Source organism: Saimiri boliviensis, chromosome 21, assembly GCF_048565385.1.
Source record: "Saimiri boliviensis isolate mSaiBol1 chromosome 21, mSaiBol1.pri, whole genome shotgun sequence".
Lineage (NCBI taxonomy): Eukaryota > Metazoa > Chordata > Mammalia > Primates > Cebidae > Saimiri > Saimiri boliviensis.
The window spans coordinates 12,528,735-12,545,259 of NC_133469.1; the positions used below are offsets into that span (position 1 = coordinate 12,528,735).

The 16,525-nt window shown below is 52.0% G+C and overlaps 1 protein-coding gene across 1 annotated transcript; it reads left to right on the top strand.

Moving 5' to 3' along the window:
• Window positions 1-131: 131 nt before the first annotated feature.
• DNAL4 (dynein axonemal light chain 4) lies at window positions 132-15,043 on the top strand. The gene is made up of 5 exons (XM_010343453.2): window positions 132-248; window positions 9,606-9,749; window positions 10,760-10,969; window positions 12,576-12,659; window positions 13,941-15,043. The coding sequence occupies exons 3-5, from the start codon at window positions 10,901-10,903 to the stop codon at window positions 14,103-14,105; spliced, it is 318 nt and encodes a 105-aa protein (XP_010341755.1). The 5' UTR covers window positions 132-248; window positions 9,606-9,749; window positions 10,760-10,900; the 3' UTR covers window positions 14,106-15,043.
• Window positions 15,044-16,525: the final 1,482 nt, after the last annotated feature.

Genomic DNA, 16,525 nt, shown 5'->3' on the forward strand with positions numbered 1-16,525 from the left:
AACTATAAGTAAAGTCCCGCCTCCCTGGCCTCTAAACCACGCCCTTTTCCGTGCAAACGCCTGATTTGTTAGGGCCTTTTACACTGATTGGCACTTTTCTCCACCAATAAAAAGTGAAATTCCCGTCAACGTCCGGTGGGGGGGGCAGGACTTCCTTGCTGGTTGCTAAGACACTCTTGTTTCGCTCCTTGACAACCCTGGCGGGGGTGCGCTGGCTGCGGCCCCGGCTCCGGCCCCCGCGGGAGCAGGTGAGGCCCCGGGGTGCGGCGGGCAGCCAGGCGGGGAGGGCCGGCCCGGAGGGAGGGCGGGAGGCAACGCCGGGCGGAAGAGGCCTCGCCCGCCGCGGAGGCCCCACCTCAGTCTCCTGTCTGCTGTTCCCTCGCCTTAGGTTTTCTCACCCTCCACCCCCACCATCACCCCGACTTCGGGACTTGTGAGCTCTGTCGTGACGGGTTTGCCATTGCGATTCTGCCGGCGGCTCTTCCCCACCCACCCGAGGCCTGTCCAGCTTCGCGCTCCCGCGTCCTCCCTTAGCCGACTCCCCCCACCACCTTGAACCTCCCCCTTTCGCGGAGTAATTCCCTCTGCCGCGGCTGGGCCTGGGGTTGCCATCACCTCAGCTCAGACTGCTCTTGGCTTGGACTGTTGGCGACGTACTGCGATTCCGGGCTGGTCGTTTCCCCTCTTTGGGCCTCAGTTTTTCCATCTGTAAACGAGAAGTTGGGTTGAGTGATCTCCAAAGCCTCTTCCACTCTGACGTTCTAGGCTGTCGTTGGTTCTGCGACCCAACTTTAGGCTTCCGAGAGGATACGCTCCCCAATGGGAGATACCGTGTGTAGTGAAAATAACTTAGCAAACCTGATTTGGATTCCTAGTCTCAAGATGTACCCTCCCTGTGCTCTCATCTGTCCATACGTAAAATAAGTATACGACGGGTGCATCTCCTTTGGGAATTCTGAGGCTACTAGGAAGTGCAGGGTCCAGTCCAGTATAGATTCAACATTTGTTAATTTCCTTCCTTTGTCTCTTCACCACATTTTCCCTCTGTGGGAAATGTTACCAACCCGCTCGGCATGAACTGTGCTTTCTCCACTTGACCCTCAGATCCACATGTCTCTCTCTGATCTTCCTCCTGGGTTTCCATGTTAGGGATACTTAGGGGTGGGGAGTGGGACAGATAGAGATTGAAATATAGTCATGTGCCATATAACATTTTGGTCAAGAAGGACAGCAGATAACCACGGTGGTCATCTAAGGTTATAATGGAGCTGAAAACTTCCTATCATCTAGTTACATAGCCATCATAATGTCAAAGCAAAACGCATGACTCACGTGTGTGTGGTGATCTGGTGTAAGCAGACCAACAGTGCTGCCAGTCATATAAAATGTAGTGCTTACAGTTGTGTACAGGACATGATCCTTGATAATGGTAATAAATGCTACTGGTTTATGTATTTACTATTCTAGACTTTTTATCGTTATTTTATAGTGTACACTTCTCTTACTTATAAAAAATAAAATTCAACTGTAAGCAGTCTTAGATAGGTCCTTCGGGAGGTATTCCAGCAGAAGGTGTTGCTGTCATAGGAGAGACAGCTCCGTGGATGTTATGCCCCTGAAGACTGTCCAGTGGGACAAGATGTGGTAGTAGAAGATAGTGATACCGAGGATCCTGACCCTTATAGGCCTACACTAAAGTATCTGTGTCTGAGTTTTTAACACAAAAGTTAAAAGTTAAAAAAATAAATAAGGGCCGGGCGCGGTGGCTCAAGCCTGTAATCCCAGCACTTTGGGAGGCCGAGGCGGGTGGATCACAAGGTCAAGAGATCGAGACCATCCTGGTCAACATGGTGAAACCCCGTCTCTACTAAAAATACAAAAAAATTAGCTGGGCATGGTGGCGCGTGCCTGTAAGCCCAGCTACTCAGGAGGCTGAGGCAGGAGAATTGCCTGAACCTAGGAGGCGGAGGTTGCAGTGAGCCGAGATCGAGCCATTGCACTCCAGCCTGGGTAACAAGAGTGAAACTCTGTCTCAAAAAAATAAATAAATAAATAAATAAATAAAAGCAGCCAGGCGCGGTGGCTCACGCCTGTAATCCCAGCACTTTGGGAGGCCAAGGCAGAGGGATCACTTGAGGTCAGGAGTTTGAGACCAGCCTAGCCAACATGGTTACACCCCGTCTGTACTGAAAAAAAAAAAAAAAAAAAAAAAAAATTAGTCGGGCCTGTGTGGTGGGCGCCTGTAATCCCAGCTACTCAGGAGGCTGAGGCAGGGGAATCATTTGAACTGTGGAGTGGAGTTTGCACCGAGCTGAGATCGAGCTACTGCACTCCAGCCAGGGCAACAGAGCAAGACTCCATCTAAAAAATAAAAATAAGTAAATAATAAAAAAGTTACAACAGTGTCCAGTAACATCCTGGGCCTTCACTTTCCCTCACCACTCACTGATTCTCCCAGAGCAACTTCCTGTCCTACATGTTTTATTCATGGGAAGTGACCTATATAGGTGTATCATTTTTTATCTTCTTTACTATATTTTTATTGTACTTTTTTTTTTTTTTTTTTTGAGGTGAAGATTCGCTCTGCCACCCGGGCTGGAGTGCAGCAGCACAGTCTCAGCTTGCCGCAACTTCCACCTCCTGGGTTCAAGTGATTCTCCTGCCTCAGCCTCCCAAGTAGCTGGAATTACAGGTGCACACCACCACACCAACTAATTGTTGTATTTTTAGTAGAGACTGGGTTTTGCCATGTTGGTCAGGCTGGTCTCAAACTCCTGACCTCAAGTGATCCACCCACCTCAGCCTCCCACAGTGCTGGGATTACAAGCATGAGCTTTTCTATACCTTTTCTATGTTTAGATACACTGACATCATTGTGTTACAGTTGCCTGCAGTATTTAGTACAGTAACGTGCTACTCAAGTTTGTAGCCTTGGAGAAATAGACTGTACCAGATAGCCTAGGTCTGTAGTAGGCTACACCATCTAGGTTTGTGTAAGTACACTGTATGACATTCACACAACTAAATCGCCTAATGATGAATTTCTCAGAATGTACCCTTGTCATTAAGCAATGTGTGACTGTGTTGATGTGATAGTTGGACTTGATGGCTTCCCTCCTGCCCCTGATAATCCATGACTTGGTGATTTCTTTCTCCTGACTAGATACCTCCATTTACGTATCTTGCCAGGAATTTAAACTTGGCAGTTGTGAAATGAAACTGACCTGTCAGGCTCACACCTGTAATCCCAGGACTTTGGGAGGCTGAGGTGGGAGGATCACCTGAGGTCAGGAGTTTGGGACCAGCTTAACCAACATGGTGAAACCCCATCTCAATAAAAGAAAAGAGAAAAAGAAAATTAAAAATAATTTAAAAATAAATAAATAAGTAAAAGAAACTGACCTACTTCTCTACCCAGCTGTGCCACCCAGTTTCCCCTCTCCCCATCAGTGGCATCACCATCCTCCTGGGCATCATTCCTCACTCCACCGTGCCCTTTCCACTCGGGCAGTTATCAGATGCTTTCGACTCTGCCTCCGTGAGGAGCTCACATCATCTCCATTCCTGAAGCCCCTACTCTCATTCAAGCCTTTCATGCCTGTGACATAATACCCCTGGACCATTACCGCAGCTTCCTAGTGACTGCTCCTACCTCCAGTCTCTGCTCCTGTCAACCCAGCCCACCAATGTCACCAGCCACCCAGAGACCTCCAAAGAGCTTCCCATTCACTGGGAAAAGTATCCACACTTTTTGTAATCCCAGCACTTTGAGAGGCTGAAGTGGGAGGATCACTTGAGTCCAGAAGTTCAAGACCAGCCTTGGCAACATAGAGACCCCCATCTCTACAAAAATATTTAAGCATGGATTTTAAGGCCCTTCTACACTTCCATAGCCCAGGGATTTATTTCTCCCTTCTTTACCAAATTCTATCTTCTAGCCAAAGTGGACTATTAGACTTTCCCAGGAAACGCTTTGTGCTTTCTGCCTGGCACTGCTGTGTTCATCTGCCTGAAAGGTCTTCCCCACCTCATGCATCTGTCACAGTTCTTCCTCACCTTTCCAGTCCTGACTCAAATGCTGCCCCGGCCAGCAAGCTGCTTTTGCTGTCTTATCTCACCCTCGCCACCTCAAGCACACCTGTCTTGTGACACCGCCGTCTGCCAGGAATCATAGTTCCTTGTATATTCCTGTTGGTCTCCATATTAGATTGTAAGCTCCTTAAAGGCAGGGACTGTCTCTTACTTATAGTCAAGTAGGTGAAAAAGCATAATCAGGCTGAGCATGGTAGCTCACGCTTATAATCCCAGCACTTCGGGAGGCTGAGGTGGGTGAATTGCTTGAGCTCAGGATTTTGAGACCAGCCTGGGCAATGTGGCAAAACCTCATTTCTCAAAAAAATACAAAAATTACCCAAGTATGGTGGCACAAGCCTGTAGTGTGCAACCACTGAGCTACTCAGGAGGATCACCTGAGCCTGAGAAGTTGAAGCTGCGGTAAGTTGTAATCATGCCACCATACTCCAGCCTGGGCAACAGAGTGAGACCCCGTCTCAAAAATAAAACAAAAAGCATAATCTTTGAAGTCATATATACCTGGGATCAAATCCTAGCCCCTTTGTTTATTAGCTGGGTGGAAACTCACTCTCTTTTTTTCAGTCTGTGTGGATATACCAGTAACGTAGAGATAATAGCACCTGACAGAGTGACTTGGGGAGGGACATCCTGTGTGTAGACGCCCATTCTGATGGCCAGCTCAAGATCGGTGTTCAGTAAATAGTCTTGAATGGACGTGATAGGTCCTCTCCCCTCCTAGGGGCAAATGAAATATAGTTAATTTCAATTTGGATAATTTCTGGGCTTCTGCCACATGCCAGACACTGGCCTTTATGTTCTGGGGCATCTAGAGGTAAATCAAGTCCCTCAGCCCCAGGGAAACTGGACTCGCAGACACAGTGAAGTCATGATTGGTTGTGAGATGTCACTGGCAATTAGCAATTGTGAATGAGTTTCTAAAAAATAAGTCCATGCTAAGTCCAATTTATTTCTGTGATAATGTCACTCTTACTCCCTTACATTCAAATCTGTTCTCTTGAGTGGGAGAGAGTGGGGTGGGAGCCTGCCCTGCTGTGTGTGGCGAGCGGCTGTCTCTCTGAGAGCTAATAGCTGTGATGGTTGGGACTTTCCTTATACTGTGTCTTGACAAAACTGTCTGGGATTTCATCCAAGTTTGGTTAAGTCCATGAGGGTACATGTGTGAGTCAATGTCACTTATCACGTGGTGTCGGACATGAGGAAATGTTGAGAATTGCAGATCCAGACTAGTCAGCAGGCCTCTCTCCTCTCCCTCCTTCCTCTCCTTCCCTCCACTCCTCCCTCAGTCCCTGGTGCATTCAGTTTTCATTGGACCTCAGCAAAATGAGAAAAATAAGGACCACGTAAAAACAACGACTTCATGTGTTTGGCTTTGAGGAGGGCTGATCTTTATTCTGCCAAATGTTCCTCTTTTGTAGATGATGTGTCTTCTAAGGCCCTTTTGTGGCAGAATTTTCAAATGGCAGCTCTGTGTCTGCCCCCCTACTTTAAACTGGTCTGGGAGCCTGGCTTCTGCTGCATTTCCTGACCTCACTACGGCCGTCTTGGACGAATGTCCTGAAGTCCTTAGGCCCCCTTTTCCTCCCCTGCCAGCTTTGTTCTTTATTTGTTTGCTAAAAGGCCAAGGAAGACTGAAGTGCCGCCTGTGTCCCTGGTGTGGTGGGAAGCAAGAGGCAGGCCTGGACAGAGGCTGGCTGGGGGATGCCGCGTTTTGAAGTCATCCATGTTACTGCCTTGTCTCCTGCTCGCTTGTGCCAAAGGAGAAAGCACAGAGCGTGGAGACAGAAGAATGGATTGGGGTTCAGATCCTGGCTCTGACATTGCTGGCTGTGCACCCTCAGGCCAGCCATAAAACCTCTCTGTGCTCCAGTGCCTTATCTGAGAACAGGGAGCTGGAGCCTTCCCTCACACGTGTGACAAGGATGAAATGAGATGGTGGATGTGAAAGCACACGTAACCACACCACCACCACCTTGGCACCCAACAGGTCTCACAGAATTGCCTTGTGATTCTTTCCTCGTTCGGTGCTAGCACAGTGGTTTGCACATAGTGGGAACTTGGGAAATAGTGGTTTGTTTGGCTGCAGGTTTAGATGTAGAACAGGCTGGTTTATGAAGAAAGATATCAGTTTCCTTCCTACTGCACCCATAACAGGAGCTGAGTCCTTAGCCCCAGTTTCCAGATGAGAAAACTGAGGCTGCTGGGTGCAGTGGCTCATGCCTGTAATCCCAGCGCTTTCGGAGGCCAACATGGGTGGATGGCCTGAGATCAGGAGTTCGAGACCAGCCTGGCCAACATGATGAAATCCCATCTCTACTAAAAATACAAAAAATTAGCTGGGCACAGTAGCGGGCACCTGTATTCCCAGCTACTTGGGACGCTGAGTCAGGAGAATTGCTTGAAGCCAGGAGACAGAGGTTACAGTGAACCAAGATCACGCCATTGCATTCCAGCCTGTGCCGCAAGAGCGAAGCACCGTCTCAAAAAAGAAAAAAGAAAGAAAGAAAAGAAAATTGAGTCTTAGGGAGCTAAGCCCTTGTCTGAAACAGAACCAAGATGTGAATTCAGATCTGACTATGAGTCTGTCCTGAGACCACCATGACGTGTTCCAGGTGTGCCCTGCAATCTCTCAGGTGCGTGGTGGGTGGTACTGGGAGACGAGCCTTGATCTAAGGGCTGAGGATGTTCCAAACATTGAGTGGCTGCCCCCCCTCCCAGAGGGCTGGCAGTTACTTGGGGCCTTATTTCCCAGAATGCATTCCTTTTTCCTGATCCCTCCCACATACCCTAACCCTCTTCAGGATTCTTCCCAGACACACAATAACGAATGGTGACTGAGGTCAGTGCCACAAAAGAACAAGGGATAGCAGGACCAGGAACACTGGCCTGAACCAGGGGATGAGATAAAGGGCCCTTGCCTGTGCCCCCTTTTGCCTAGGAAGAGCCTCACATCAGACAGGGCGAGGCTGTGTAAAGCCCACAGACAGCCTTCGAGTGAGGAGGAGAGCAAGGGCAGTGGGAGAGAGAATAAGACTGCCCCTGGCTTTGCACTGCTGTGGGCCAGATGGGCTGGGGTTGAGCTTCTGTACCCGGCAGATTCAAATACCCTGGCCGTGGGCACAATTACTTTTTTTTTTTTTTGAGATGGAGTCTTGCTTTTTCACCTAAGCTGAAGTGCAATGGCACAATCTTGGCTCACTGCAACCTCCACCTCCCAGACTCAACCAATTCTTCTGCCTCAGCCTTCTCAGTGGCTGGGATTACAGGTATGTGCCACCACACCCAGCTAATTTTTGTATTTTAGTAGAGATGGAGTTTCACCCTGTTGGCCAGGCTGTTGTCCAACTCGTGACCTCAAGTGATCCACCTGCCTTGGCCTCCCAAAGTACTGAGATTACAGGTGTGAGCCACTATGCCCAGCCACAGTGACATTATTTAAAGGCTCTTTCAGACCTGACACAAAAGCATTCAGGCACATGCTCCTTTGCATGGAAGATTGATAAGGTTATTAGAACCTCTAGATCTGCTATTTTTGGTAGCATTCTTTCAGCAGAGTTTTAAGATTGTGGCTGAATGACTCTAGCTGTACTCTAATGATATAGAGTCATAAAAAATTCTCCTGCCTTTCTGTATTTGGAAACATATCTTCCATAATGATTTCTTTTTATTCCCTCTCATCTCTTTTAGGTCCCCAGAAGTACAACATAGTGGTTAGAAAAAGCTCTTTGTCATCATGGTCCCTAATGAACTTGGTTGAGTCATGGCGGCCGAGTCCTGGTTCATTACATGGTGGTAGCAGAGAGCAGTGTGTTAATAGTACAGAGAACTTTAACATTTCCAGTCACTCACATGCACATAGCTGGGGCTTGCAACAGCTTCCTGAGAATGCAGAGAGAGGATTTAGTATCCCATTTCACAGAGAAGGAAACCAAGGCTTAGGTTCAATTACTTGCCCAAACCTACCAAGAAAGGAAGTGAGCAGAATGCGTGTGTTTTATAGAGCCGGGGTTCGTGCCTCCATACTCTGGTTTGTGGCCCCACACGGTTCTTTGCTCCTCAAGGTGCTGCACAGGTCACCGTCCCACTGGCTTTCCCACGTTGTTCCTGAGAAATGGGCCTTGGTGATACCGCTGAAGTCATGTGACATCTCAGCAGGATCCTACATGTGAGAGCAGCTGTCACGGACCCTGGCCTCCTTGAGGCAGCATGTCCACAGTGGATGGACTCCTCATTCCCTCCTGGCTCCTACATGCCAGCACTTGGCTAGCCTCGAGGATGAATGAATGAGATGGAAGTATTCCAGTGGGAGATGCCCAAGAAGCTGCTTCCACATTTTAGGTTGCTCCCCCTTGAAATTCTCAGAGGTAGACAAACCGTGTAGCCTTTTCCTTCTATCGTCAGTATAGCCACCACCTCTGTCACAGCTGGACGGATGTAGAGGAGGAAGCAGCAAGGCTAGGAGGACAGCCTGGAATTGGAAATAGGCCTTCACATTCATGAGCAAAGACAAAATGATGCCCTGAATTTTGTGAAATAAGAAACCTGACCAGAAAGTACAATGAAATTGGTTGGTTATTCGCCAGCTGATAGAGACAAAAACTGCTAACGTCTGAGTGGTACAAATGCCCAGAATTGATGAGATAAGTGGAGCCATCTGTCCACTGGGAAATCAGAAAATACCAATGTCATGGGATGGTAGAGTCTGTGCCAGGCTTCCAGCCTCATGTGAGGGAGCTGGCCAAATGGAGCGGCACTGAGGCCTTCTGCAGCATTGGAGAGGGGAGAAAATTGAGGGCACAGAAGGCACAAGGCTTGGCCAAACCAGGGTCAAGTTAACATTAGAAAAAGGCACAGCGAAAGGGAAGAGCAAACACTGGATTTGTCTCCCTTCTAGGATGATAGGAGCTGTCTCAGTGGGCAGTTAATGAATGTTTGTGAATGCCTCCTGTGCGCCCATGAGGAGCCATGTGGCTAAGGAGTTAGTAATGCCTGCACCGAGAGCCAGGCCTGGATTCACACCCCAGCTCTGTCACTAATGAGCTGAGTGACCTCCGGCCAGCGACTGACCCACTTCATGCCTCTGTCCCACAGGAGCTAACTCCTGGGGTTGATGTGGTGAACAGCTTCATGCCTCTGTCCCACAGGACCTGACTCCTGGGGTTGATGCCCTGACCCACTTCATGCCTCTGTCCCACAGAACCTGACACCTGGGTTGTTGTGGTGACCAGCTTCATGCCTCTGTCCCACAGGACCTGACTCCTGGGTTGTTGTGGTGACCAGCTTCATGCCTCTGTCCCACAGGACCTGACTCCTGGGGTTGACGCGGTGACCAGCTTCATGCCTCTGTCCCACAGGACCTGACCTCTGAGGTTGATGCGGTGACCAGCTTCATGCCTCTGTCCCACAGGACCTGACTCCTGGGTTGTTGTGGTGACCAGCTTCATGCCTCTGTCCCACAGGACCTGACTCCTGGGGTTGATGCAGTCACCAGCTTCATGCCTCTGTCCCTATAGGTTCTAATTCCTGGGGTTGATGCAGTGACAAGCTGTGTAAATGCCTGTGGAACACTGACAGGCAAGAAACCTACAGCCGTCACCTGTCAATATCCGCCTGTTGATTACCGTGCTCAGCATCTTTGGGTTCCATGACCGTGCAGTGTAAGTAAATTTATTTGGAAATGTGAGAAATGCTGGAATAACATTATTTTGCTGTATTTGTCTAATATAGATTATTTAAAAGGGCTTAACAACCTGGTGATTTGTATTCATTTATGTCAGTACTTCTGAGATTAAAAAAAAAAAAAAAAAGCCTTTGAATTATCAGATAAATTGAATTGAGGATGAAAGAGAAATGCCGGAATTGCCAGCAGTGCCCCCAGTCCTCAGCCCAGGCCCATCTCTTTAGGAAAAGCCCCGTCGGTTAGAGCACAGCCGTGTATTGACCACCTGCCCTGTGCCCGAGTGCCCGCCCTGTGCCTGGCATTGTCTTAGTGCTTCACACGCACTGTTTCATCAGATTCTCATAACGGCCCCTTGAGATTGATGTGACCGTCCCCGAGGTACTGGTAAGGAGTCTGGGGTCCAGGGCCATGCTGCTGGTGAGTGATTGAACCAGCAGCAGCACCCAGGCATCCCAGCTGCTGGGCCAGTGAGAAGGACCCAGTGGTCCAAGAAGGAGTAGGAAAGAACAGCCAGGGAGCCTGGTGTGCCAGGGTGGGCACAGAACAGCAGCATTCTCACTCCCCTGAAGATCAGGGGCCTACAGAGGAGCCCCCTCGCCAATAAGCCCAGACTGTCAGTGGTGACCTGAACATTTCCCCTCCTAACCTCAGCATCTGAGAAGGAAGGCCCACGTATGTAGTGGGCATGCAGGGAAGCTGCATTTGTTCATTGCCAGCTCAAGCCTCCATCCCGCAGGCCTGGCCTGCAGTCAGTATTTGTCTTGATAACGACAGTGTGGGCTTGCAGCATCGTACCAGTGTGTTCTTAACCAGGCCCCAGCATCTCGTGTTGACTCATCCTCCTGTCTGCAGACTTGCTGGCCATTTGGAAGAGGGTGCGGAGGAGTTAAGACGGGGAGGTGTCAGCTTGTTACTGAGACATTTCTAATTTGTCATGTATGGTTTCAAAGCCAACTCTTTTCTTCTGGTTTTTCCTGTTTTCTACAGCACCCCCCAGGGAAAGACATTTTCTGCTCCCACCAAGCTGGCAGGGCCTGCTTCCTGAATCTCCTGGGTGTGTCTTAATTGCCAGTCCCAGCACCTCCTGAGAGCCCCACTCTCTCCTCCAGTGGTCACAGTGGAAGGATCATGGGAGAAACAGAAGGGAAGAAAGATGATGCTGATTATAAGCGACTTCAGACCTTCCCTCTGGTCAGGGTAAGCCCCAGGGGAGGGAGGCAGGACGGCTGGCAGGGCCCACACAGGCTGGAGAGAGGTGGGTGGAGCTTGTCCCTTGCAGGATGGCAGTGGGAGGAAGCTTAAGAAGGGCTCTGCTGGCTCAGACCTAGACATCATGGAGTTGACAGTGATTCATTCTTTCATTCATTCATTCATTCACCAAGTATTTATTTAGGCCACCTACTATATGCCGGGCACTGTTCTAGGCACTGTGGAGATGGTGAACGAGACAGGCGAAGGCCTGGCCCGTGTGAAAGATGTGTTTAAAGAACATAATTTTAGGCAGTAAGTACTCTAATGAAAAATGAAGCAGCCGTAAGGGGCTAGAGAGTAGAGGTTAGCTTCTGGAGAGGTTTCTCAGATCAGAGACCTGAAGACAGAGATCAAACCTCACAAAGACCCGGGGAAGAACATGCCAAGCCGGGAAACAGAGAAACAGGAAGCCTGGGATGAGAATGAAGGTGGCATTTTGGAGGCACAGAGAGAAGGCCAGCATGGCTGGAATGGAGTGATGAGAGGGATGGCAGGATGCATAACAGCATTGGTGGGGCAGGACCCCACAGGCCTGGCCAGCCACCGTGAAGAATGTGCGAGAACTGTGGGTTCTGTCCCGAATCGAAGTGGGAGCAGAGAAGGGTTTGAAGCAGGGGAGTGACGAGATCTGTTTGATTTTTAAAAGCCCACTCCAGCTGTTGTCAGCAGAATGGACTTGGGGATACCAAAGCAGAAATGGGGAAGGCCCAGTGTGATGAGGGTGTCTGGGCGCTGCTCACAGGGTGGAGTGTGAGACATGGTCAGGTTCAGGATGTTCTGTGAGTGTAGAGGCCCAAGGACCTACTGACAGCATGGATGCTGGGCATGGGAGCAAGAGAGTCCAGGATAGCTGCTGGAGTCTGTTTTTTCCTGAGTAATGGGAGGAAAAAATGGTATTTATTACCAGAAAAGGGAAGATGGAAGAAGATGGGTTTGTGGGGAATCAAGTTATTCTTAGACATCTAAGTGAGGTTGTCATGTTGGACACAGTAGTTGGGAGCCCAAAGAAGAGGTTAGAGTTGGGGGTGGGAGTATGGGAGTCCTCCCACGAGAGGACACAGAGAGGCGAGGAACACACGAGACCCCAGAAATGGAGTTGCTGGAGACGGGAGTGGAGTGGGAACGAGGGCCCTCCAGGAGCTGGGAGGAGGAAGGGAGTCCAGCACATCGATGGAGAAGGAGCAGATGGAAAGGCTGGAGAAAAACCAGGGGCCCCAGAGCACCCAGCAGCCTCTGCAGGCCTCGGGGGTGAGATTCATCGGAATGCACTTCCGTAGCCAGCGTTCCCTTCTTCCCGTATCTGTTGGCTGGAACCTGGTGCCAGCTTCGCACCCTTGTAGAGAGCCTGGGCTTGAGAGCCCACAAGGCTCAGCTCCACGCCACGCCTTTGCCCCAGCTGCAGGGGTCAATCAGGAGATGGGTCACCTGCCCAGGGCTATGCCAGGGAGGCTACCTGCTGTCCATGCCTTAAGCTTGGGACAGAGAGGCCAGCCAGGAAGGCCAGGTCACGGGCTAAGCCTGTCTCTGTTTGTCACCCCTGCCCTGTCTCTAGCACTCGGACATGCCAGAGGAGATGCGCGTGGAGACCATGGAGCTATGTGTCACAGCCTGTGAGAAATTCTCCAACAACAACGAGGTATCGCCAGCAGTGCAGGTGGCCCCTTGCGCCTTTGGTGGCCCCTGTGGATGAATAGAGTGGCCCCTGTTCCCTGCAGTCAGCTTCAGAGAGTACTGCTAGGATGAGGCCAGAGCCCTCCTCAGAAGCGTTCAGTGTGGGGAAGGTCAGTGAGGGAGAGGCTGGCACTGACTCCAGGCACTGATGGTCACACCCAGCCCTAGAGGAGCAAAGCCACAGGGGCCATGTTCCCTGCCTCAGGTGGGCTGCTGGATAGGACGCCTTTCCCCGTGGTTCCATCCCAGTGGTGAACAGAGGCCTGCCCAGGCATTCATTCATGCATTAATTCATCCATTCAGAAAGGTGTTGAACAGGCACTGTTGTAGCTGCTGGGGATATCACCAGCAGGCAGCAAGGCAGGAAGGCCATTCATCAATCTGGTGGGGAGAGCAAGAAGTCAGTGTTGCAGCCGGTGGGGAGGCGAGACTCTGGCCAGTGGGAGCCCAGGCTTGGGGTCGGCCAGGCCCAGGTTCAGATCCTGGCTCCAGCCCTTCCTAGCTGTACCCTTGGATGAGCTATTTCTCAACGCTGAGCACAGTGTCCTGGTCATTAAATGGAGGGTGGTGATGGTGCCTCCTCACTGGGCCAGTTGTGAGGACGTATTTACTGAGACAGTGGGGACAGAGTACCCACCGTGGGGCCGAACATGGTGAGAGGCGCTGTTGGTGCACATCAGGCACCTGCGCCTGGACTCGCCCTGCTGAGCAGGGGGCCCTGCCCCTCCAGACCTCCTCACGCAGCGGTGGGGGAGCATCTTGAAAGAGCAGGCACAGGAGGAAGTTGCCTGTGCCCATGACCAGGGCAGCCAGCGCCTCCCCGGAGCCCACTGAACACATCAGGCACCTCACAGTCTGCAGGTCTCAGTCCCGTTGGTCCTGACACCGCCTGGTGCCCCACTTACCCGGGTTACAGCTGAGGGAAGCGGCGCTGCCAGGAAGCCCACACTAAGTGCAGAGCCAGAACGCGGCCCCAGGCTGTCTGCAGACCTGATGCTTGCCTGCCCGCCTCAGCCAGTTTCTTGACTGCTGAGGTAATGTCTAGTTTCCTGTGCCTGTGTAACAGACCTGTCAGGAGGTGGCCTGCGTGAAAACCCTTTCTGAAGCAGGAGGACAACAGAAATAGGACAGGGGGCCTTCCTCCTGCCAAGACCTTGGTGTCATCCTCCTCCTCCTCCCTGGAGAGGGACTTGACTCCCGCCGCCTCCTCCCCTGTGCCCCCTGATGAGCACCCTCTTCCTTCCAGAGCGCCGCCAAGATGATCAAAGAGACGATGGACAAGAAGTTCGGCTCCTCCTGGCACGTGGTGATCGGCGAGGGCTTCGGGTTTGAGATCACCCACGAGGTGAAGAACCTCCTCTACCTGTACTTTGGGGGGACCCTGGCTGTGTGCGTCTGGAAGTGCTCCTGACACTCTGTCCCCTGCCCCGCCCCCCTGCAGGGCCTTTTCCTGCCATTCATCTGGGGTGGGGAGTGGCCCCAGGCGGGTCCTGGTTTTCCCAAGGAGAGTTGGGGTCTTTTCTTTCTGTCCTTGTGTACCGGTTTCCTGAGCCACGCCCCGTGTGTGACCTTGACATCTCCATCCCCAGGCTCTCAGCTGTCCCCCTCAGAGTCTCTGGGTGTGGACAGGGCAGCAGGCATTGGTCTGTGCTGGAAACGCGGGGTGGGGCAGTGTGACAGGGTAGAGGAGGTGGGGGATGGGATTTTCCACACAGGAACGTGCCAGAGCCCTTTCCTGAGGGCTGCTTTCCCTTCGAGTCCCGGGAGCCCCACTGCCCTGCCATCCCCTGTACTGCTGGGAGGTGTCGGCCATCCTTGTCATTAGTGGCTATAAGAAAATGGCCCCAAGAAGGAGACGCTTCTTTCAATGGACACAGGCAGCTTCTCTCCTTGTCCTCTGGGGAGGTGCTGACCCCGCAGAAGCCCCTTCCCCCAACTTGACCCCAGGCTGAACAGACCACTGCATCTCACTGGGCCATCAGTCCCCTAGTCCCCAGCCTTGGTGGGGACCAAGCAGCCTTTCCTGTCCTCTCCTCGACCCGTGCAGTTGAGAGCCAGGGGCTGGGGTGTGGGAGCTGCTGCTGGCAGTTTCTCAAGGGGTCACCGAGCCTCTGGTGGGACACCTGGGCAGGAGTGCTCTCACCCCGAGGCTGCTTCCGCAGGGAACCCTGGCCTGCCTGCGACTTCGATCAGGGACCGCATGCCGATTTGTACTGCTCTCTGCTGGGTTTTCTATGTTGTTTTTGAGTGTGGGAGAAGGGTTTTAGTAGAAGGGTGAATCGTATTTTACACAGCGGTCTTATTTATATAAATGTCTTGGTTTTTACAATTAAAACTACCAAAAACTGACCTCATTCTACAGTCTTGATGTAAGGGGAAGGTGTGATCAGTATCCTCAAGCTTGGGTGGGTCCCAGGGACCCAGAGATGCTTCTGGCTAACCTGTGAGGCTGCTGGAGGCCCCTGGCCCAGGCATAGCCCCACTGGACCTGGCCGGCCCCTCTCACCATTATGTCACTGAGGATGGGGGCCAAGTGAAGCTGGATGGGGACACGAGATACTCTTGGCAGCTGGACTGAGCTACAGTAAAGACCTTTTCAGGCCCACAGAATTTCGCTTAGTTCGACAGATGCTTGCTTATTCAACAGCCACCGAGGGTCAGACCCCAGGAGCTGAGGTGTGAAGATGGAAGCCACAGATATGGCCTCAGTGAGCTCTGGGTTCACTGCAGAGCATGTGGGCCCCATCATTTCACCTATGGGAAAAGTAACAGTAAAAGATAGGATGGGGCATTCTCGGGGGAGGAAGGAGGCAAGCCCAGCCTGGGGAGTGGGAGTACAGGGGTCTCCAGTGGGGTGAGGCCTGACAGCCAATGCTTGAAAAAAAGACAGGATCTTACCAAGGGAGAGAGCTGCTCTCAGGACAGGAAACCAGACATTACCTCCAGCACGTGGCTTCTGTCCCCAAGTCACTTGGGGTAAAAGCAGGAGATGAGAAGCGACTTGGGGACAGGAGCCACATGCAGGACTGTGAAGCCCCCTCAGGGGTTGGCCCTCAAATCCACGGCTCAGAAGAGAACACCCGGGGCATGGGCAGAGCAGGAGCAGCCTGCCTTCCCACACACACAGGGACCCTCCTGAAATGGTCCCCAGGAAACACACGGGCCTGGGAGCCAAAGCCCTGTCCCTGTCCCAGTTCCAGTCCTGCCCTTGTGAGACTGAGCATCCAGCACTAGCAAGATCTGTCAACAGTTTGGCTGGACAGCCTCATGGCGAGCAGGTCAGGTTTGCTTAGACCAGACCCGTGCAGCCGAGGGGAAGGTTGCTGCCGTGTGGGACAGACAAGAATGAGAAGGCCAGTCACCGCCTCAAGGCTGGCTGGCTGGTTGGGTAGCTTTCCAGCCGGTCCTGGCCCTTTGGGACTTGGCAGATGGGGTAGCTCCTTGACCTTGGACCTGCCCTGGCCAGAGCCCTGTGCCACTTGGGTGCTGCAGAGGGATTGGCAGAAGGGAGTGAACGGAGAGGCGGGGGCCGGCGCGGGAGGTGGGGAGCAGGCGCTGAGGCCGGGAATAGCTGCACTGATTAACCGCCCGCTCTGCATCTGTTCTCTCCTTTCATCTGCTGCACGTGGGCGCCAAAAAGCGAGGCTGGAGCAGCTGGCAACCAGGGTGCTGGGGGTGGCAGTTAGGAGCATGGGCGCTGAGGCCTGCAGAGCTGGTTCGGGTCCGGCTCTGCTCCTCCTAGCCTCCCTGTCCTCAGTGGCTCTGTCTGTAGAATGGGGATACAGCACACCCACCTCAGGAAGCTGACGGGAGGCCTGGGACCGCGTCTGG